Source organism: Pleurodeles waltl, chromosome 1_2 (genome assembly GCF_031143425.1).
Source record: "Pleurodeles waltl isolate 20211129_DDA chromosome 1_2, aPleWal1.hap1.20221129, whole genome shotgun sequence".
Lineage (NCBI taxonomy): Eukaryota > Metazoa > Chordata > Amphibia > Caudata > Salamandridae > Pleurodeles > Pleurodeles waltl.
The window spans coordinates 1,338,787,217-1,338,811,057 of record NC_090437.1 but is presented as its reverse complement, the minus strand read 5'-3'; the positions used below and the strand labels follow the sequence as shown (position 1 = coordinate 1,338,811,057).

The following is a 23,841-nucleotide window of genomic DNA, read 5'->3' as shown; positions in this document are numbered from 1 at the left end:
GGAGTGTGGCATGCGTAACCCTGGCTGCTTGCAGACGATGCTCCTCTGTGGGGTCAGTTTTAGCTGATTGTTCTGGGTGGAGCAGCGAATCTTCTAGGCTGTAATGAATGTATAGTTTAAAAATAAGTGTGGATTAATTCTAACAAATGTACATTCGAACCAACAAAGTACACATGTAGCTAAGAATGGGCAATCACACCAAAGAATGCAGGTTTATATGAATAATTCATAAAAATCATATGCACTTTGGTACAGTATCCGCACAGCATTACATTTACAGGACTCGTGCCAAGTGACCTTAGGATAAAAGAAGCGTGATTCACTGCGCATGCGTGAACTCCACTTGTTTCTGGGAAAGCGGCGCAGTGCAGCGCTGCGTCAGCGGGAAAGGACAGGAATGCCCCGTACTTTAGGCAAGTGGTGCATTCCTGTCCTTTCCTCTGCTCTGCCGTTTCGGCAGCCCAGCGCCAACACAATGGTGCAAGGGTGCCTGCGTTGCACGCATGATTGTTTCTGGACAGGAAGAGACACCAACCAGCACAAAACACGCATGGGAGACATATTCCAAATAAGCAGGAGTAAATCTCATGTAAAGGGCAGAAAGTGGGTCTTCCGATGCAAGGGAAGAAGTCGTGTGGGGTTGTCAGTGCCCACAGACAGATGAGAGTGTGGGCAGCCACACAGGGACATCTTAAGGATTTTGAGGGACTTGGCCAAAGGTATTTTGAGGTGCCTTTGTTTGGAACTGCTTTGAGTTTGTGATCCAGTTTCAGCTCTTTCATGCCTGCTTTGGCAGGTCACTGATAGTGCACAGAGACACTGGTCCATGCCAGATTCTGAATGTGTTTACAGCTAATGTTCAGGGATAGTGATGTGTGTTTTCAATATTCTAACACAACAGCAGCTCACGAATATTACTGCAATACTTTCTTTGACATCCCCCCATTTCTTATATATAAAGTCCTATTTTGATCTAAAACAACCTGTTTTTATGGTTGTTGCATGAAACACACAGAACATTTTTCTGCAAAATGGTGTTACTAGACTCCCACACATCACCCATATTAAAAGTAAATTAAAGGAAAACTTCATTTAAAACAATCTCTTTAAGAAGTATTCAAGGCCACCAGGACAAGGCTCTCACAGAACACAGCTGGTTGTATCAGGGGGCCCCTGAAAGGCTGGGGCCCTGGGCCAGAGCCCACTTTGCTCATTGTTAAAACCAATCTGCAGTCTCAGACCCCTCTCTGACCCTTTCTACCCTAGAAATGGTTGGAGGTTTGCTCCTATAAATGGCTGAGGCAAATCTCTTTCTAAGATGACAAGAGGTAGGGGCCACTCCTAGACATGGTGTGTTGTAGGGTAGAGATTTCTTTCGTGGAGAAACATGTTGTGCCAGTAGAGAAAAAAATCAAAATATGTACCAGAGATGACAGAGAAGTCTTTATACCTGTGACTTGTGAATCTTAATACAGATACTAATGGGAATGTTAGTAAATTCCAAAAAAGTATTAAAATATGTTAAATCAGAGGTGTAGATCTCTGAAAGTAATTTTACTCTTTGGCCTGTGAGCTCAGCCCAATGCCTTGTGTTTATGTACTCACTGCTACGGCATAGTTTGCTGTTGTAAATGACCAGTGCGGTCCTGCAGGCCGACTCAGTACAGCGAAGGCAGCGTGCAAAGCCAAACTACTCCGGGCCGGATTCAGATCTTGGCGGACGAGTTACTCTGTCACAACAGTGACGGATAGCCCGTCCGCCAAAGTCTAAATCTCATAGGATGTAATGGAATTTGTATTTCGGCGGATGGGATATCCTTCACCGCTGTGACAGAGAAACTAATCCGCCAATATGTAAATCAGCCCTTAAGTCTTTGTGGTAACTAAATGTAGTGTTTATTGTAAAGTCGGTTCCCACCACATAGGCAGTCCCTGATGATGTTACACAAGCGCTGACCAGATCTGTAATAAGAAGGTTAAGAAAATACATTTAGGTAGATTTTCTCTATCAGGGCTGTCTTCACAGCTCCGCTGGCCCTTTGGTAATAACTACACGCTTCTCACATATGTCAGATGTAGGTGGTTTTCATACCTGTGCACTGTGTGTTGACTGAAGCAGGCATTCTCTTTTCTGTCCTCTCCAGTTATCTATATCTGCGGCCCCCTGGACATGCTGCACCGGATCATGCTGCAGGCCCACAAGGAGGACATGACCAACGGGGACTATGTTTTCTTCTACGTGGATGTGTTCGGAGAGAGTCTGCGAGCTGACGCGGGCAGAGGCGCCTCGAAACCCTGGCAGACCAACCAGAGCCAGGAGCCGCAGCTGAAGGAAGCCTTCAAAGTAAGCAACTCTCAGGGGCCTCTGCTCCTGCATGGACCTCCAGTGGTGCGTGTTCGATGATGGTGGGTCCCAGGGATGTGCCATAGTTCATACAAGACCCTACTCATAGCCCACTGCCCGGCATCGGAGACTGGCTTTCCATAGAAGGTCATCAAGGCGCTGGGAAGTGACTTGATACTGATGGACTGTTAGGCAATATCCCTGAAATACTGAGTGCAATTTCCTTTCTTGGGGGGATCGGCAGACGCCTCAAGAACTTCCATTAAAATCCCTTCCAGCCGTTGGGCCTACAATTCGCCCCTATCTCTCTTCCCACGGGTCTAGCTGGTTATATGGGAAGGGTTCCCTTCAGGACCAAAGGATCCGCTGACCAAACACTAGGTGCCCTACTACACATAGGGCACGCTGGGCACAGACAGAGAAAGTGCGTCCTATTACATTGAAGAACAGCCCCAGGGCAGCCACAAACTCCTGCTGCCCGTGGGGTATTCAAGTGAAAAACGGAGCAGCTTTGAAGCAGCCGTTGCTTGTTTCACTTGCAGGGAGTAACCCGCCTGCACTTTTAAGGGGGGTTAGAGATCCCCTTGCAGGTGGTTGCACCCACCTAGAAGGGGATGTCGGGGGTCCATAGGGCCCTCTTTTCTCTCTTCAGAGGGCTGCCTTCAGGAGGTGCACTGACAGTCAGCCTCCTGACAGCATCTTTGCCTCTGAGCCCATGTCTCTAATACAGCGCGTGTGCAGAGGCAAAGGGATTTCCTCATTTGCATGGACAACGCCCCCATTCAAATGAGGGAACGCCGTCTTGAGATAGCGCTGGCTCTATATCCTTGCCACCGCTATCTGCATTACAGGACGGTCCGCTCAGGCATCTGTGGTCCCTTCTGAAATACCAAAGTGCCCCGGGGACACGCAAAGCAGACGCACTTGCCTGTTGCGCCCCAGGGGCACTTTGTATAATAGGGCCCCAAGAGGGGACAGATTACTATGGGTGGACAGGGTCTGGTTCATGGTCCATAAACCAGACACCGTGTTGCAGAGGGTTCCTACTACGGTAGAGCAAGGAACACCTCAGCATCCGGCACCGCGACAGCCTGCCATCTTTCTCTCCCGCTCCATGTTTGTCTTCATTCGTGGGGCCTGTTTTGCTCTCAGCCCCTCCTTTCCTCGGCTAGTCTAATGTCTAGTCGGTGTTTGGTCACCTTCCTGACACTCTGCCTCTTCCTGCCCTGGCTCGGCTGGAGACTATAGCGAGTGGAGGGATGGGCAAATGGGTGGTGGGTGTTTGCAGTAAAAAAAAGTACTTTAAACAGTAAAAGAAAAGAAAAGTTATTTACTGTGTTTCTGCAGACACGTCCACCTCACTCGGGTCCTCTTGTTCTTCTCCTCCTCACATCATGTCCAGGACCCCCGCGAACTCACTTAACCAATCCTGGCGCTGCTCTCATGCTGTTAACCAGTATGGGAGAAGCGCCGGGATTGGAGGAAGCGGCCTGTCTCAGCACTCCCGAGGACACTAGAAGCTCTCCTTAGACAGTGCGGTTGAGAGGTTAAAAGCGCGCATGTCAGGCTGGCCATCACAAGACCGCTGGCCAAGGTGACATGCGCACTTTTAAATTAGTGCACAGGCAGCCCACCACTGCTATCACTCAGCAGGTACTGCCCCGCCCCAACACTCGGTTGAGGACGGGTTGACGAAAAATAAAATGGTAATGAATTAACCGTTGTACCATTTTATTTTTTGTCCCTGGGGCATTTTAGCGGGGCAACGCCCCTCCATTCTAATGGAGGAGCTGCCCCTGCCTTTGAATGGTCTTGGATTTCTCCCACTTTCTCTCTCTCTCTCCCTCTATTTGCCCCCTCACTCTATCCATCCCTGGTTTTAGACTGTTCTGGGCCTGTGCCCCTGTCTCAGATGCATCCTGTCCTTAGCTATCCTTATTTTTAGACGTTGTTGGACCTCAGCTGTTCTTTCTCCTTTTTAATCTCTACTCTTTCTTTTTCCCTGCTGTTGTCTCCCCATCTCTGTCTCTCATCTTCTTGCCTGCCTTGTTTCATCTTGGTGTCCTGTCCTCTACTCTCCTGCCCTCCTCTCTTGTTTCCTCGTCTTGTTTTTAGATGACAGTTAATCTCCTTTCTCAGGTGACGTTCTCTATGTCTTTCCTTGTTTTTAGATGTTTTTAGATGTCCCGCTTCTCTTTCAGTCCCCACTCTGCTGCCCCTTCTTACTTTGCATGTTGTGGGGTTTCTTTTTCTATTTTCGCTTCTAGTTGTTGTTTGCTTGCCACTCTCTGCTGAAAACCTCGATTCTCTTTTTGCAAATACTAACCCTGACTCTCAGTTTGCAGATTGTGGGGTCTCTTGCTGCCACCCTGAGTCTCTTCTCTCTATTTCTTTGCAGACAGTGCTCATCATCACATATCGGGAGCCCCAGAACCCCGAGTACCTGCAGTTCCAGACGAAGCTGATTCAGAAAGCGAAGGAGCAGTTCGGAGTGGACCTGAACTATTCCCTGGTAAGACAGCACCCTCCACACAGCACCAACTTTGTGTCTACCCTGCTCATGCGAGGGCGGCCATCTTTCTGATTATTGCTCTCTCTTCATCGACAATCCACCGTCTGTCCCTGCCTGCTGGAGCATCCTCTGTCTGCCTGTCTGTCTGTCTGTCTATCTCTGTGCTCACAAATATGCCCCTTAGTCCTTTATGAATCCTGAGATGATCACCTGGAGGGGGAGGGCTTTGCACAGTTTAGGCAGCAAGGAAAAAAGCCTTACCCCCCCTTTGAGCAAAGTTTACTCGAGGAGCTGTGAAGAAGAGAGGATTTGCAGACCGTAAAGGCCTGCGCCGGGGTAGGGCAGACATTTCTCTGATGGAATTTCAGGGCACTGCTTGTAATAGGCTTGGTGGGGCATACATATGTTTTCAACAATATTCTCCACACATACCACCCGGTAAGGCGCTATGGTCCTTTCACTGGACGTTCGAAAGGCCTTTGATACAGTAGAGTGGCCGTACCTTTCCGCAGTGCTGGAACGTCTGGGTTCTGGCCCCAAAGGACAATCCTGGGTGAGACTTCTGTATACTGAACCCCTAGCCCAAGTGCTAGTCAACAGCCGATTATCTAAGCTGTTCCCCCCTTCGGTGTGGAACCAGGCAAGGTTGTCCTCTTTCTCCACTCCTGTTTGCTCTGACTCTACAACCTGTGGTGGCATGGATCGGGCTGACCCACTGGTGCGTGGCCTCCAATGCACTGTGGAGTGGGAGGATAGAATTCCACTCCACGTGGATGATATATTACTCTACTTCACTGATCCACCCACTACCCCTCCAAGGCTTCTACACATTTTTACCATATTTGGACAACACTCTGGATACACTATTAATTGGTCCAAATGTATTCTGTATATTCTCTGTGGTGGTGGCCGCCGTCTTCCGGCAGCCTGCCCACTGCAAATGACAAGAAGTGGCTTGGAATACTTGGGTATTTATGTTTCCACGGACCACACACTATTCGATGCTAAGAATCTTCAACCCCCCACTATGTCTTAGGGCAGTAACTGGCAGTCACAACCGCTCTTAGGCAGAGCAGCATTATTTAAAATGCCACAATTAGTTTACGTGTTGCAGAACACAAAGTTCCTGGGCCCCGATGACTACTACCAAATGATTAAGGCCGAAATTAGGAAGCAACTTTGGGATGGTGGACCTCCACGAATTGCCCTAGACCAGGGTTCTGCAAAGTCGGTCCTGGAGAGCCGGGCCCATGCCAGGTTCTTAGCATATCCACATTTAGAAAAATGTAGATTTCTGAAACATCCTTTTTCTAAATGTGGATATGCTAAAAACCTGGCATGGACCCGGCTCTCCAGGACCGACTTTGCAGAACCCTGCAATAGACAAATTGACCCAGGGTTGGCATGATGGGGGGGATAGCACTGTCTGATATACAACAATAGTATTGGGCTTCACAACTTGTGGTCATCACCCAGGGGGTCCATTGCCCAATCGAGGCTCCGGCAAACAATATGGACCGTTATGTGCCGGGTCTAAGGGGATACATGCATGCCCTTTACACGTCAACGAAACACCAAACCCTTAGTGGCCCACAAAGCCACCAACCCAACTGTGGCTGTTGGTACATAGTGCACTGGGATAGGGGGGTAGACTTACCCAGGCCACCCCACTGTGGGACTCTGAAATACCGAGTCAATTGGGGCAACACCAAGGCTTTGATAAGTGGGACCTAATAGGCCTCTTGAGCATCGGGGATCTCTGGACCCGGGGAGACATCATACCCTTTTCAGACTTACAAAAAGAATACGACTTGTCCTATACGGAGACTTTTCACTACTTACAAATATGACGTGTCCTGAGGGCGGTGATTCCTAGTGGATTAACCCCCCCGAATCATCACCCTTAGAAGATAGACTACTGGATGAACACCTGCCACGCAGGGCGATCCCTATCACCTATCAAAAGTTAATCACTAACCGGCCTGATTTACTACACGTCCTGGAGAGCGAAGGGTGGTGGACCTGGGGGAGCTGAGGACGAGTGGTCCGAGGCCCTGGACTCCCCTAGAGGGGTTGCCTAGGTTTAGACTGGTGCAACTGAAGGTATTACAGAGGGTATATTTCTCCTGAGCAGTGCCCTTCCCACGGAATGGAGAACTGATGCACGTGGTCGCAGGGGCTGTGGTGGTCTGGGTACCGATGTGGGTACCTTTTTCATGTCATTTGGAATTGTCCACAGATACAGAAGTTTTGTGTCTCAGTGGTGAGCTGCATGTCTGTGGTAAGCCGCTGTAACCTCAAGGCTCCGCTAAATAGCGCCTAGTTAATGTGTGGAAACAACGGATGCAGGGCGCATGGACCAGAGACGGGTAACCAGTCCTTAATTTGTGCTTGTTGTTTCCGGTGCTGAGCACCGGCACTTATTTTTGAGGGCTGGGGTTATACTTCTGCCTCAAGCATTTGCTGTGAGCAAAAGACACAGAGGGGAAAGGTGGGTGAAGGGAAAAATATAAAAAGCGTCAAAAAGGAAACAGGAAGCTGCAGGAGTGAGCTGAAGGGGCAGGGAGTGGCTTTATATGGATTGAAGAGGCCCGAGTTGGCTTCAGGATTACGCTGCCTCAGTATTCCGTGTTCACACATTTAATTGCTGCAGCCGCGCGTTTAAGAGGAGGGTTTTGGGCACCGGCACCTTTGTATTTACAAATTAAGCCCTGCGGGTATCACTAGGAATGGTTGTTGGAAAGCGGAATGCAGCCAGGATCTGGGGTGCGGAGAATCGAGGACAGGAGCGTGATCGCTGAAAAAGTGATATATGAAGGTCGGGGGTGTCCAAGACAATAGGAAAAGATCTGGGGCAAATGGAACACTTATCGTGGGTCTCCCTGCCCAGCCCCGTGTGGCTCGGGGATGATGGTGAACGACGCTGATGTTGGGATGGAGGGCTCCTGAATATAGGGGAGGGTCGTGGGAGCGTGGGATGTGGAATAGTCTAATAGAACCATAGACATGCTGACTCGCGGGGGTCTTCATGTGTCCTTGTTGTCTGTTGTAATTGCAATAGAAAGATTTAATATATATATATATTCTCTTACTAATAGGCAATCAGTGTAGAGTGTAAGTACTGGCGTGGTAGGGTCCTAATGCTTTGCCCGACAGGAGTCTCAGGGTCCAGTTTTGGGTTCATGCAACAGGTATTATCAGCAGCCCCTAATATAGGGCGTTGCAGCCCACCAAGTGAGACAGGATGGTGGCTTGGACCACCTTTTTGTGAGTTTGTTTCAGTAACACTGGAAGCACTTTAACCAGCATCCTTAAATACTAAAAGAAGAAGCTGAGAACCTATTTATTTACTCATCTATAGTAAGGCCGTTGTCTTTGGTCACTCAGAGAGTTCCATCTTCTCCTAGTTCAGTGGCACGATGTGGCGAGGGGGTAATTGTTAGTGGGTCACAACAGCACAGTCTTGTCCCTGTTCACCTGTAGTGCACTGGTGCACACTCACCGGGGCACTGAGGTCACACAGCCGTGAAAATTAGTGGCCACAGAAACAATAATGTTCGATGGCATCTGTCGCTGTAGATACGCATGTTCTGCAATAGCTCGCCATCTGGTGTTGGGCCGGAGTGTTACAAGTTGTTTTTCTTCGAAGAAGTCTTTCGAGTCACGGGACCGAGTGACTCCTCCTTTTGTCTCCATTGCGCATGGGCGTCGACTCCATCCTCGATTGTTTTTTTTCCGCCATCGGGTTCGGACGTGTTCCTGTCGCTCCGAGTTTCGGAACAGAAAAAATAGTTAATTTCGGAAGATTTTCGTCGGTATTGTTGCGTTCGGGATCGGCATACTTACATTCAACACCGCATCGAAGATCGAAGAGCTCCGGTGCCCTTCGGGGTAATTTTTCGATCCTCCGTCGGGGCCTGGTCGGCCCGACCGCGTGCTGAAGAACGCCGATGGAACGGACCCCGTTCCGTTTCTGCCCCAAATGCCACAATAAATACTCCTACACAGACCAACACTTGGTCTGCAACCTGTGCCTGTCACCTGAGCACAGCGAAGACACCTGCGAGGCCTGTCGTGCGTTCCGGTCCCGAAAAACACTCCGAGACCGTCGAGCCAGAAGACTTCAAATGGCGTCCGCACCGACAGCCCGACGGGAGTTCGAGGAACAGGAAGAGGAAGGTACCTTCTCGATCCAAGACTCAGACTCCGAAGGATTCGACGATACACAAACCGTGAGTAAGACGTCGAAAACCACACAAAGAAACATTTACAAGGCCCAGGGGACGCCACTGCCACCAGGCCATGGCTCAACCCATAAAATCGGTGACCGACCGTCGGCACCGAAAAAGGCCCAAACAGTGCCGAGATCGTCCGACTCCGGTCGAGACACCGGCACGCAGCCTTCTCGGGACCGAGAAAGTGCTGGAGACAAGCCTCGACACCGAGATGCCGGTGTGGACACGGCTCGACGCCGAGACAGCGGCACCGAAACAGATCGACGCCGAGAGGTTTCGGCCCCGAAAAGGAAAAAAGTCACCTCGGAGCCGAAAAAACACGCAGACAAAGTTTCGACGCCGAAACAAACTGCAAGCGACCCAGCTTCAGGCTCTTATACAGAAGAGCACTCGCTAACCTCCCAAATGCAGAAGCATAGGTTTGAGGAAGAGCTACAAGCAACTGATGCGGACCATACGCAAAGCGTATCTTCATTCAGCAGGGGACAGGAAAAATAAGCACCCTTCCCCCCATTAGGAGAAAGAGAAGGTTGGAGTTCCAGACGGAACAAGCACCACAACCAAAAGTGGTGAAAAGAGTTACACCACCACCCTCTCCTCCGCACGTGATTAACGTTTCACCAGCACAAACGCCATCACACTCCCCAGCTCACACCACCATGAGCCAGGGTGACCAAGACCAGGACGCATGGGACCTATACGACGCCCCAGTGTCAGATAACAGCCCAGAGGCATACCCTACAAAACCATCTCCACCAGAAGACAGCACCGCGTACTCTCAGGTGGTGGCTAGAGCAGCACAATTTCACAACGTAAGCCTCCACTCAGAACAGGTCGAGGATGATTTCTTGTTCAACACACTCTCCTCCACCCACAGCTCCTACCAAAGCCTGCCTATGCTCCCTGGTATGCTCCGGCACGCAAAAGACATATTTAAGGACCCGGTCAAAAGTAGGGCAATCACACCAAGGGTGGAAAAAAAGTATAAGCCGCCTCCTACAGACCCGGCTTTCATCACAACACAGCTGCCACCAGACTCTGTTGTTGTAGGAGCAGCTAGGAAAAGGGCCAACTCTCACACATCTGGAGATGCACCACCCCCAGATAAAGAAAGCCGCAAGTTTGATGCAGCTGGTAAAAGAGTCGCAGCACAAGCTGCAAACCAGTGGCGCATCGCGAACTCCCAGGCACTACTTGCGCGCTATGACAGAGCCCACTGGGACGAGATGCAACATCTCATTGAACATCTGCCCAAAGACTTCCAAAATAGGGCAAAACAAGTGGTTGAGGAGGGACAGGCCATCTCCAACAACCAGATCCGCTCCTCCATGGACGCTGCAGATACAGCTGCACGGACAATTAATACATCTGTAACTATCAGAAGGCATGCATGGCTCCGAACGTCTGGATTTAAACCAGAGATTCAACAAGCAGTTCTCAATATGCCTTTTAATGAAAAAGAACTGTTCGGTCCAGAAGTGGACACAGCGATTGAGAAACTCAAAAAAGATACGGACACTGCTAAAGCCATGGGCGCACTCTACTCCCCGCAGAGCAGAGGGAATTACAGCTCATTCCGTAAAACGCCCTTTCGAGGGGGGTTTCGGGGTCAAAGCACACAAGCCAGCACCTCACAAGCCACACCGTCCAGTTACCAAGGACAGTATAGAGGAGGTTTTCGGGGACAATATAGAGGAGGGCAATTCCCTAGAAATAGAGGAAGATTCCAAAGCCCCAAAACCCCTACTACTAAACAGTGACTCACATGTCACTCACCCCCTCCACACAACACCAGTGGGGGGACGAATAGGTCATTATTACAGAGCATGGGAGAAAATCACTACAGACACTTGGGTTCTAGCAATTATCCAACATGGTTACTGCATAGAATTTCTACAGTTCCCTCCAAACATACCACCAAAAGCACAAAATTTAACAACACACCATTCCAATCTCCTAGAGATAGAAGTGCAGGCACTATTGCAAAAGAATGCAATCGAATTAGTGCCAAACACACAAATAAACACAGGAGTTTACTCACTGTACTTTCTGATACCAAAGAAGGACAAAACACTGAGACCAATCCTAGACCTCAGAGTAGTCAACACTTTCATCAAATCAGACCACTTCCACATGGTCACACTACAAGAAGTATTGCCATTGCTAAAGCTGCACGACTACATGGCAACTTTAGACCTCAAGGATGCTTATTTCCATATACCAATTCACCCATCGCACAGGAAATACCTAAGGTTTGTATTCAAAGGAATACATTACCAATTCAAGGTACTGCCTTTCGGATTAACAACCGCACCAAGAGTCTTTACCAAATGTCTAGCGGTAGTCGCTGCACACATCAGAAGGCAGCAAATACATGTGTTCCCATATCTAGACGACTGGCTAATCAAGGCCCATTCGTTAATAGAGTGCTCAAATCACACAAATCATATCATACAAACCCTCTTCAAACTAGGGTTCACCGTCAATTTCACAAAATCCAAAATTCGGCCACGCAAGGTACAACAATACCTGGGAGCCATAATAGACACATCAAAAGGAGTAGCCACTCCAAGTCCACAAAGAATTCAAAATTTCAACACCATCATACAACGCATGTATCCAACACAAAACATACAAGCAAAGATGGTATTACAACTCCTAGGCATGATGTCATCATGCATAGCCATTGTCCCAAACGCAAGACTGCACATGAGGCCCTTACAACAATGCCTAGCATCACAGTGGTCTCAAGCACAGGGTCACCTTCTAGATCTGGTGTTAATAGACCGCCAAACTTACCTCTCGCTTCTGTGGTGGAACAACATAAATTTAAACAAGGGGCGGCCTTTCCAAGACCCAGTGCCACAATACGTAATAACAACAGATGCTTCCATGACAGGGTGGGGAGCACACCTCGATCAACACAGCATACAAGGACAATGGAACGTACATCAAACAAAACTGCATATCAATCACCTAGAACTTCTTGCAGTTTTTCAAGCACTAAAAGCTTTCCAACCAATAATAGTTCACAAATACATTCTCGTCAAAACAGACAACATGACAACAATGTATTATCTAAACAAGCAGGGAGGGACGCACTCCACGCAGTTAAGCATGTTAGCACAAGAAATTTGGCATTGGGCAATTCACAACCAAATTCGCCTAATTGCACAGTTTATACCAGGGATACAAAATCAACTCGCAGACAATCTCTCTCGAGATCACCAACAGGTCCACGAATGGGAAATTCACCCCCAAATACTGAACACTTATTTCAAACTCTGGGGAACACCTCAGATAGACTTGTTTGCGACAAGGGAGAACGCAAAATGCCAAAACTTCGCATCCAGATACCCACACAAACAATCCCAAGGCAATGCCCTATGGATGAACTGGTCAGGGATATTTGCTTACGCTTTTCCTCCTCTCCCTCTCCTTCCTTACCTGGTAAACAAACTCAGTCAAAGCAAACTCAAACTCATATTGATAGCACCAACTTGGGCAAGGCAACCCTGGTACACAACGCTGCTAGACCTATCAGTGGTACCCTGCATCAAATTGCCCAACAGGCCAGATCTGTTGACACAGCACAACCAAAAGATCAGACACCCAGATCCAGCATCGCTGAATCTAGCAATCTGGCTCCTGAAATCCTAGAATTCGGGCACTTACAACTTACCCAAGAATGTATGGAAGTCATAAAACAAGCAAGAAGGCCATCCACCAGGCACTGCTATGCAAGTAAATGGAAGAGGTTTGTTTGCTACTGCCATATTAATCAAATACAACCATTACACACAACTCCAGAACATGTAGTGGGTTACTTGCTTCACTTACAAAAATCTAACCTAGCTTTCTCTTCCATTAAGATTCACCTTGCAGCAATATCTGCATACCTGCAGACTACCTATTCAACTTCCCTATATAAAATACCAGTCATTAAAGCATTCATGGAGGGCCTTAGGAGAATTATACCACCAAGAACACTACCTGTTCCTTCATGGAACCTAAATGTTGTCCTAACTAGACTTATGGGTCCACCTTTTGAACCCATGCACTCCTGCGACATACAGTTCCTAACCTGGAAGGTGGCATTTCTCATCGCCATTACTTCCCTGAGAAGAGTAAGCGAAATTCAGGCGTTTACTATACAGGAACCTTTTATACAACTACACAAAAATAAAGTCGTCCTAAGGACCAATCCTAAATTTTTGCCAAAGGTTATTTCACCGTTCCATCTAAATCAAACAGTGGAACTTCCGGTGTTCTTTCCACAGCCAGATACCGTAGCTGAAAGGGCACTACATACATTAGATGTCAAAAGAGCATTAATGTATTACATTGACAGAACAAAGAACATCAGAAAGACTAAACAACTCTTTATTGCATTTCAAAAACCTCATGCAGGAAACCCAATTTCAAAACAAGGTATAGCCAGATGGATAGTTAAATGCATCCAAATCTGCTACCTTAAAGCTAAACGACAGCTGCCCATTACACCAAGGGCACACTCAACCAGAAAGAAAGGTGCTACCATGGCCTTTCTAGGAAACATCCCAATGCAAGAAATATGTAAGGCAGCCACATGGTCTACGCCTCACACATTCACCAAGCACTACTGTGTAGACGTGCTATCCGCACAACAAGCCACAGTAGGTCAAGCTGTATTAAGGACATTATTTCAGACTACTTCCACTCCTACAGGCTGAACCACCGCTTTTGGGGAGATAACTGCTTACTAGTCTATGCAAAACATGCGTATCTACAGCGACAGATGCCATCGAACTGAAAATGTCACTTACCCAGTGTACATCTGTTCGTGGCATCAGTCGCAGTAGATTCGCATGTGCCCACCCGCCTCCCCGGGAGCCTGTAGCAGTTTGGAAGTTACCTTCAATTATTTATATATGTATCATCTCAACCTTAAATAAGTGCATACTTAGTCACTCCATTGCATGGGCACTATTACTACAATTCAACTCCTACCTCACCCTCTGCGGGGAAAAACAATCGAGGATGGAGTCGACGCCCATGCGCAATGGAGACAAAAGGAGGAGTCACTCGGTCCCGTGACTCGAAAGACTTCTTCGAAGAAAAACAACTTGTAACACTCCGGCCCAACACCAGATGGCGAGCTATTGCAGAACATGCGAATCTACTGCGACTGATGCCACGAACAGATGTACACTGGGTAAGTGACATTTTCATTATGTGGCATCGGCATATGACCTAAGCAATTACAGAAATGTGTGTATCACCATGGCGAGGACGGCAACCGAAGCATTAAACAGAGAGGGGTTCTTCAGGGGCATTGGAATTATACGTTTGTGCCGCTGCAGCAGTTTCCGCCTAATTATAGTGTTGCCGCATTTGCCGCATAATCCGACATCTTCCGCATAATCTGCTGAATTTAACAAAAAAGTGATTCTAGCTCAAAAAGTTCAAAAGTTCCTAAAAACCCAGCGACACGTGTTGTCAAGTAGAAAAGGCCCCTTTGCAAAGACTGACTGGTCCCTTCTCTGTTGCTTGTTGCTAAATTCAGCTGTTAAAGTCGTACTAATGAGGTGAACCAATGCCCAGAGAGTGTTAACAGGTTTGAAAATGCCAAAATAGTGAAGTAAAACTATCACAAAATGTGCAGCATTATGCCGAATAATTTGCCTTTTTATGCCACATAATTTACTCAGACCTGCTGCCCTCATCTGCTGCATAATTCAAGTGGCCCTGGGCTTAATACAGAGCTGTCTGGCACCCCACACAGTACAGCTCCCTCTGTGGCAGAGAAAGTCCACATCCTCACCGCTTTACTACAACTGGTCACAAAGCAGGAAAACCGTCTAAGGCTCCACCATGCCCATCCGACACCTGCAGTCTGTGAAAGATGAGATGATGAGAGATTCGATCAAATGCAGCGCTCAGATCCGCCTGGATGAATGCTGCGCAGCTGCAACACAGCTCTGAGATCCATCAGGATGAATGCTGTGCAACAGCAACACAGCACTGAGATCCATCAGGATGAATGCTGTGCAACAGCAACACAGCACTGAAATCCATCAGGATGAATGCTGTGCAACAGCAACACAGCTCTGAGATCCATCAGGATGAATGCTGTGCAACAGCAACACAGCGCTCAGATCCATCTGGATGAATGCTGTGCAACAGCAACACAGCACTGAGATCCACCTGGATGAATGCTGTGCAACAGCAACACAGCACTGAGATCCACCTGGATGAATGCTGCGCAGCTGCAACACAGCACTGAGATCCACCTGGATGAATGCTGCGCAGCTGCAACACAGCTCTGAGATCCATCAGGATGAATGCTGTGCAACAGCAACACAGCACTGAGATCCATCAGGATGAATGCTGTGCAACAGCAACACAGCACTGAGATCCATCAGGATGAATGCTGTGCAACAGCAACACAGCACTCAGATCCATCTGGATGAATGCTGCGCAGCTGCAACACAGCTCTGAGATCCATCAGGATGAATGCTGTGCAACAGCAACACAGCACTGAGATCCACCTGGATGAATGCTGCGCAGCTGCAACACAGCTCTGAGATCCATCAGGATGAATGCTGTGCAACAGCAACACAGCACTGAGATCCACCTGGATGAATGCTGCGCAGCTGCAACACAGCTCTGTGATCCATCAGGATGAATGCTGTGCAACAGCAACACAGCACTGAGATCCACCTGGATGAATGCTGCGCAGCTGCAACACAGCTCTGAGATCCATCAGGATGAATGCTGTGCAACAGCAACACAGCACTGAGATCCATCAGGATGAATGCTGCGCAACAGCAACACAGCACTGAGATCCATCAGGATGAATGCTGTGCAACAGCAACACAGCGCTCAGATCCGCCTGGATGAATGCTGAACAGCTGCAACCCAGCGCTCAGATCCGCCTGGATGAAGGCTGAACAGCTGCAATACAGCGCTGAGATCCATCTGGATCGGCGTTGCGCAGCTGCAGTGCAGCGCTGAGATCCGCCTGGATGAATGCTGTGCAGCTGTGATGCAGCTCTGAGATCAATCTGGATGCATGCTGTGCAGCTGCAATGCACCGCTGAGATCCATCAGGATCAATGTTGTGCAGATGCAACCCAGCGCTCAGATCCGCCTGGATGAATGCTGAACAGCTGCAACCCAGCGCTCAGATCCACCTGGATCAGCGTTGCACAGCTGCAGTGCAGTGCTGAGATCTGCCTGGATGAATGCACCGCTGAGATCCATCAGGATCAATGTTGTGCAGATGCAACCCAGAGCTCAGATCCGCCTGGATGAATGCTGAACAGCTGCAATAGAGCGCTGAGATCCATCTGGGTCAGCGCTTAGCAGCTGCAACACAGCTCTGAGATCCTTCTGGATCAGCGCTGTGTAGCTGCAATACAGCGCTGAGATCCACCTGGATGAATGCTGTGCAACAGCAACACAGCTCTGAGATCCATCAGGATGAATGCTGTGCAACAGCAACACAGCTCTGAGATCCATTTGGATCAGCGCTGACCAGCTGCAATGCAGCACGGACATCCATCTGGGTTAGCGCTGAGCAGCTGCATCTCAGTGCTGGGATCCACCTGGATCAGTGTTGCACAGCTCCAACACAGCTCTGAGATCCATCTGGGTCAGCATTGCATGGCTGAGATTCCTCTGGGTCAGAGCTGAGCAGCTGCAATGCAGCACTGAGATCCATCTGGATGAATGCTGAGCAGCTGCAACACAGTGCTGAGATCCATCTGGGTCAGAGCTGAGCAGCTGTAACACAGCTCTGAGATCCATCTAGATCAGCGCTTGGCAGCTGCAATGCAGCACTGAGATCCATCTGGATGAGTGCTGAGCAGGTGCAATGCAGCACGGATAGCAATCTGTGTCAGCGCTGAGAAACTGCACAACAGCACTGGGATCCATCTGGATCAGTGCTGTGCAGCTGCAACACACCACTGAGATCCATCTGGATGAATGCTGCACATCTGCAACACATTGCTGAGAAGCATCTGGATGAATGCTGCTCATCTGCTATGCAGCACTGAGATCCATCTGGATAAATGCTGTGCAGCTGCAACACAGCTTTGAGATACATCTGGGTCAGCGCTGAGCAGCTGCAATGCAGCACTGAGATCCATCTGGATGAATGCTGAGCAGCTGCAACACAGCGCTGACATCCACCTGGGTCAGCAGTGGGTGGTTGAAACACAGTGCTGAGATCCATCTGGATCAGTGCTGAGCAGCTGCAACGCAGCACTGAGACCCATGTGGGTCAGAGCTGAACAGGTGCAACGCAGAGCTGAGACCCATGTAGGTCAGAGCTGAACAGGTGCAACGCAGAGCTGAGACCCATGTGGGTCAGAGCTGAACAGGTGCAACGCAGAGCTGAGACCCATGTGGGTCAGAGCTGAACAGGTGCAACGTAGCGCTGAGACCCATGTGGGTCAGAGCTGAACAGGTGCAACGCAGCGCTGAGAGCCATGTGGGTCAGAGCTGAACAGGTGCAACGCAGAGCTGAGACCCAGAGCTGAACAGGTGCAACGCAGCGCTGAGACCCATGTGGGTCAGAGCTGTGCAGCGGCCTCCACACAATGGCATTCTAATGTTGTCCAAAACCGACACCTGAGCAGTCTCTGTTCAGTGAAGTACTCAAAACGCCACGTGTGTCTTATCAAGCACCTTCTGTCCAAATGTCTTTCCGTCCAGTCTGTCTACATCTTCATACTTTATTTTCGCAGCAGCACGTTTCCTGGAGGTGGGCCTCTAGTTCTGCATTGGAGAGTATCTGCTGAAGGCTCCTGTACCATTGGAGGGGCTGTGTGTCCCCCACGCTGGGGGCAGGTGGCAGAGATGATAGGGGGGGTGCAGCTTGGTCAGTAAGATTGGGGGGGTGATCTTCGGGTTTCCCAACCATCACTCTGGCATATAATGTTTGAATACATCATACACAAGCGAGGTGCATGAGCGGGCCTTAGGGGCAGTGAAAAGGGAGAGGAGTGTGCATTTGGTGGGGGCACTAAGGCAGAAAAATCACCTTATTTTGTGAAATAACCAACATTTTTGAAGTCTTTCCAACCAGAGAGGGAGGGTGTGTGTGTTTTTGTCTGCATGCGTAAAGGTTCCTGGTGACACCTCACCATTCCCGACTGAAGGCACTTGCACCCAACTGTTTGTCACACAATGGCACTATTAGGGAGTTGTAACACCCCAAACACCCCCTGAAGATTCGCCCCTGGTTTAGATGCAAATTGCACAGCTCTGTCGTGGTTGGTGTCAGAGGTTCAGCTGCCCAATGATAGCAGGAGGCGGGGCCAGCAGGGGGCGGGGCTGGGTCCATTGGTGATAGGATTTTATTGTGAAGATTGAAGCTTTCCCAGCATTGACCACTGTCAGTTCATAACATGGTAATGTCGAGTGAAGAAAGATGCAATGGTCTGAGGGGACCACCATCTCTCTGCATGTTAGGGCAGGTCTCTGTCTCTCTATCCCTCTGCCCGCTAGAGCAGTCCTGTGTCTGTTTCTGTGCCTGCTAGGGCAGGCCTCTGTCTGTCTATCTCTCACCCCACTAGAGCAGTCCTGTGTTTGTCTGTCTCTCTGCCTGCTAGGGTAGTTGCTTGGGCAGTCCTCTATCTCTCTATCTCTCTGCCCACTAGAGCAGTCCTAAGCTTATCTGTCTCTGTGCCTGGTAGGGCCGTCCTCTGTCTGTCTATCTGTCTTGCTGCTAGAGCAGTCTTGTGTTTGCTGTCTCCGTGAATGCTTGGACAGGCCTCTGTCTTTCTATCACTCTGGTAACCCACAGCAGCATCTCCCTTGGGTTTGCTGGTGACACACAGCAGCATCTCCCTTGGGTTTGCTGGTGACACACAGCAGCAGCTTCCTTGGGTTTGCTGGTAACACATAGCAGCAGCTTCCTTGGGTTTGCTGGTGACACACAGCAGCAGCTTTCTTGGGTTTGCTGGTGACACACAGCAGCATCTCCCTTGGGTTTGCTGGTGACACACAGCAGCAGCTTCCTTGGGTTTGCTGGTGACACACAGCAGCATCTCCCTTGGGTTTGCTGGTGACACACAGCAGCAGCTTCCTTGGGTTTGCTGGTAACACACAGCAGCAGCTTCCTTGGGTTTGTTGGTAAGACACAGCAGCAACTTCCTTGGGTTTGTTGTTAACACACAGCACTAGCTTCCTTGGGTTTGTTTGTAAGACACAGCAGCAGCTCCCTTGGGTTTGCTGGTGACACACAGCAGCAGCTTCCTTGGGTTTGCTGGTAACACACAGCAGCAGCTTCCTTGGGTTTGCTGGTGACACACAGCAGCAGCTTCCTTGGGTTTGCTGGTGACACACAGCAGCAGCTTCCTTGGGTTTGCAGGTAACACACAGCAGCAGCTCTCTTGGGTTTGCTGGTAACACACAGCAGCAGCTTCCTTGGGTTTGCTGGTAACACACAGCAGCGCGTCCTTGGGTTTGATGGTGACACACAGCAGCAACTTCCTTTGGTTTGCTGGTAACCCACATCAGCAGCTTCCTTCGGTTTGCTGGTAACACACAGCAGCAGCTCCCTTGGTTTGCTGGTAACACACAGAAGCAGCTTCCTTGGGTTTGCCGGTGACACACAGCAGCAGCTCCCTTGGGTTTGTTGTTAACACACACCAGCGCTTCCTTGGGTTTGCTGGTGACACACAGCAGCAGCTCCCTTGGGTTTGCTGGTAACACACAGCAGCAGCTCCCTTAGGTTTGCTGGTGACACACAGCAGCAGCTCCCTTGGGTTTGCTGGTAACACACAGCAGCAGCTTCCTTGGGTTTGCCGGTGACACACAGCAGCTCCCTTGGGTTTGCTGGTAGCATACCAGCAGCATCTTCCTTCTGTTTGCCAGTGACACACAGCAGCAGCTCCCTTGGGTTTGCTGGTAACACATAGCAGCAGCTCCCTTGGGTTTGCTGGTGACACACAGCAGCATCTTTCTTGGGTTTGCTGGTAGCACACAGCAGCAGCTTCCTTGAGTTTACTGGTAACACACAGCAGCGCGTCCTTGGGTTTGCCAGTGACACACAACAGCAGCTCCCTTGGGTTTGTTGATAAGACACAGCAGCAGCTTCCTTGAGTTTACTGGTGACACACAGCAGCAGCTCCCCTGGGTTTGTTGTTAACACACAGCAGCAGCTCCCTTGGGTTTGCTGGTAACACACAGCAGCAGCTTCCTTGGGTTTGCTGGTAACACACAGCAGCAGCTTCCTTGGGTTTGTTGTTAACACACAGCAGCAGCTTCCTTGAGTTTACTGGTAACACACAGCAGCGCGTCCTTGGGTTTGCTGGTGACACACAGCAGCAGGTGCCCTGACATCCTGTGTAAATCCAGCCACAGTTGCCTTTGCTTTGTGTTTAACAAGCAGAAGCAGCTGCATAGGCTGTGTTCTGCCTGATCCATCTTTGTGAAATGCAGAATCATCTGATGTGGATTTGTCTGTATGAACCAGCAGCTGCCTTGACACTTCAACCGGTAACACACAGAAGCATGTTTTGGGTTTGCGTGTGAAATGGAGAAGCTCCAGCCCTGGCTTTGTAACATGCAGCAGCAACTGCCTCATCATCCTCAAGAACATGAAGTCTTCTATAACACTTTGCCTTGGTTTGTAAGACATTTCATGTGTGTCACCCAAACAAGCCTCTTAGTGAACCTAGCCACCAATGTGTGTTTCTTCACTTCTATGAATGTGGTGAGGGGCCCATGAAACCCCCTTATCTCTCAGATATCCGTAAAGTTTAGGCTGAAATTGGGACCCCATGAAGTGTAGAGGCGCCCATCAGTGTCCTGTGTCATGCCCAGACTGGCAGGATGGCTCCTAGGGGGTGAAGTGGAGAAGGCACCTCTCAAGTTGGTCTTCATTTGAGGTAGGCATTTGACATCCTTGTCAGATGCCACCAAAAGGTGCTGGTGGCTGAGTGTCAAGTGTGTCAATGCCCCACCGGCTCGCAATAAGGTCCTAGATGTTCCTCAAAGCCCTCATCCCCGTGGCTGTGAGTTTATCATTGTTGGGGCCCATCGGGAGCTGCTTGCTGGTTGAGCTGGAGATGCAGGTCTCAATGGTGGAGAGACTCACTGGGGACAACTGCTCTGGGAGTCCTGAGAGAATGACTCTGAGGTAGTGTCAAGAGCTTGCAAATAAAAAAGAATCAAATTTAGAGAGTACAATAGAAGCTCCAAACTCCAAAGATCCTGGGGGGACAGCACCATGGTGGACTCCACAGAAAGGAAGAGTCAACGCTGAATAGAAATGCCCTCGTTGGACATGGGTGGGCGGTGTGTCCTCAAGCATCAGGACCATGTAGGGTGAAGTCAGACACCACAAGACAGACACAGTTTGTAACGTAAGGTCAGAGATACAGCAAGAAGCCAAGAAGATAAGGGTCACCTGTCAAGTGTTGAGAAGAGCAGTCCCTGTCCCACGTCTTGTCTAGATCCGTTCTTCATTTGTAAGTGATGGCTCACATAGCTTGTCTCAGAAGGCCACAACAGCAGTACTGGATGCCACGGGTGCCAAACACCAGGTGGCGGACTCCTCTTCATCCAGCACCAGGCACTCCTTGCCCCTTTACCTCTCTCTTGTAGGTTTTCTTTCATGCTAGGTTCTCTCGATGTCAGTCTTTTCCCATCTTTCTCTTCCTCTTTCTTTCCACCTTTTGTATTTGTCTTCTCTTCTGGATATGTCTGCTGAGGAACAATACGATGTGCAGGTCTCGAGCCAACTTAAAAGGCATTAAGGGATGCTGGCCCGATGTTTCCACAAGGGTCCTGGAGTTGGGGGCGCAATCACCATCTTGGTCACTTTGTTGGCCAAGGGCTCTTGCGGCTAACATGTGGGTGTGTTTTGAGGCCTCCCCTACAGAGCGCATGCGCTGCGAGATGTATTGTTTACTATTCAGTGGGCTCACAACCCCCCACCACCATTAGTTGTTTACGTTGTCACTCTCCTTTAACATATTTCCATTGCTTCGCTCCCGTAGGCTTCCCGTCCCTTCTTGTGTTAGCTCCTTCCTGGACCATGGACCAAGTACGTGTTCTTCCTCGTCTTTGTTCTTCCTCATTTGTTTATAACGCAATACTTTTATTTTATTTCAGAAATATTTTGGTGTTATTCTTGGACGTGCAATGTGCTTTCCTGCTTTTAACACAGACATACAGTCAGCTGCGTTTCTATAGATGCTTTAGTTACTTACTCCCCCAACTCCATGCCTTTCTACTGTACACTATTCCACTCTACGCCCCTTCACTCCACTCTACACCACTCTGCTCTATGCCACTCCATACCACTCGACTCAATGCCACTCTGTGCTACGCCACTCCACTCTACTCCCTTCCACTCTGTGCCACCTACATCACTCAACTCTACTCTACAAAACTCTATTGTATGCCACTCCACTCTATGCCACTCTGTGCTACACCACTCCACTCTAAGCCACCTACATCACTCAACTCTACTCTACAAAACTCTATTGTATGCCACTCCACTCAATGCCACTCTGTGCTACGCCACTCCACTCTACTCCTCTCCACTCTACGCCACCTACATCACTCAACTCTACTCTACAAAACTCTATTTTATGCCACTCCACTCAATGCCACTGTGTGCTACGCCACTCCACTCCTCTCTACTCTACGCCACCTACATCACTCAACTCTACTCTACAAAACTCTACTGTATGCCACTCCACTCTATGCCACTCTGTGCTACGCCACTCCACTCCTCTACACTCTACGCCACCTACATGACTCAACTCTACTCTACAAAACTCTATTGTATGCCACTCCTCTCTATGCCACTCTGTGCTTCGCCACTCCACTCTACTCCTCTCCACTCTACTCCTCTCCACTCTACGCCACCTACATCACTCAACTCTACTCTACAAAACTCTATTGTATGCCACTCCACTCAATGCCACTCTGTGCTACGCCACTCCACTCTACTCCTCTCCACTCTACGCCACCTACATCACTCAGCTCTACTCTACAAAACTCAATTGTATGCCACTCCACTCAATGCCACTCTGTGCTACGCCACTCCACTCTACCCCTCTCCACTCTACGCCACCTACATCACTCAACTCTACTCTACAAAACTCTATTGTATGCCACTCCACTCTATGCCACTCTGTGCTACGCCACTCCACTCTACTCCTCTCCACTCTACGCCACCTACATCACTCAACTCTACTCTACAAAACTCTATTTTATGCCACTCCACTCAATGCCACTGTGTGCTACGCCACTCCACTCTACTCTACGCCACCTACATCACTCAACTCTACTCTACAAAACTCTATTGTATGCCACTCCACTCTATGCCACTCTGTGCTATGCCACTCCACTCCTCTCCACTCTACGCCACCTACATGACTCAACTCTACTCTACAAAACTCTATTGTATGCCACTCCTCTCTATGCCACTCTGTGCTTCGCCACTCCACTCTACTCCTCTCCACTCTACTCCTCTCCACTCTACGCCACCTACATCACTCAACTCTACTCTACAAAACTCTATTGTATGACACTCCACTCAATGCCACTCTGTGCTACGCCACTCCACTCTACTCCTCTCCACTCTACGCCACCTACATCACTCAGCTCTACTCTACAAAACTCAATTGTATGCCACTCCACTCAATGCCACTCTGTGCTACGCCACTCCACTCTACCCCTCTCCACTCTACGCCACCTACATCACTCAACTCTACTCTACAAAACTCTATTGTATGCCA

The 23,841-nt window shown here is 49.3% G+C and overlaps 1 protein-coding gene across 1 annotated transcript in view; it reads left to right on the top strand.

The window, feature by feature from the left end:
• The window catches only part of NPR2 (natriuretic peptide receptor 2), a 428,259-nt gene that overhangs the window by 169,919 nt on the left and 234,499 nt on the right, over nucleotides 1-23,841 (top strand). Inside the window, exons 2-3 of the mRNA XM_069205697.1 lie at nucleotides 2,145-2,344; nucleotides 4,743-4,856. Coding sequence (XP_069061798.1) covers nucleotides 2,145-2,344; nucleotides 4,743-4,856 — 314 coding nt within the window. The remainder of the gene's footprint in view (nucleotides 1-2,144; nucleotides 2,345-4,742; nucleotides 4,857-23,841) is intronic.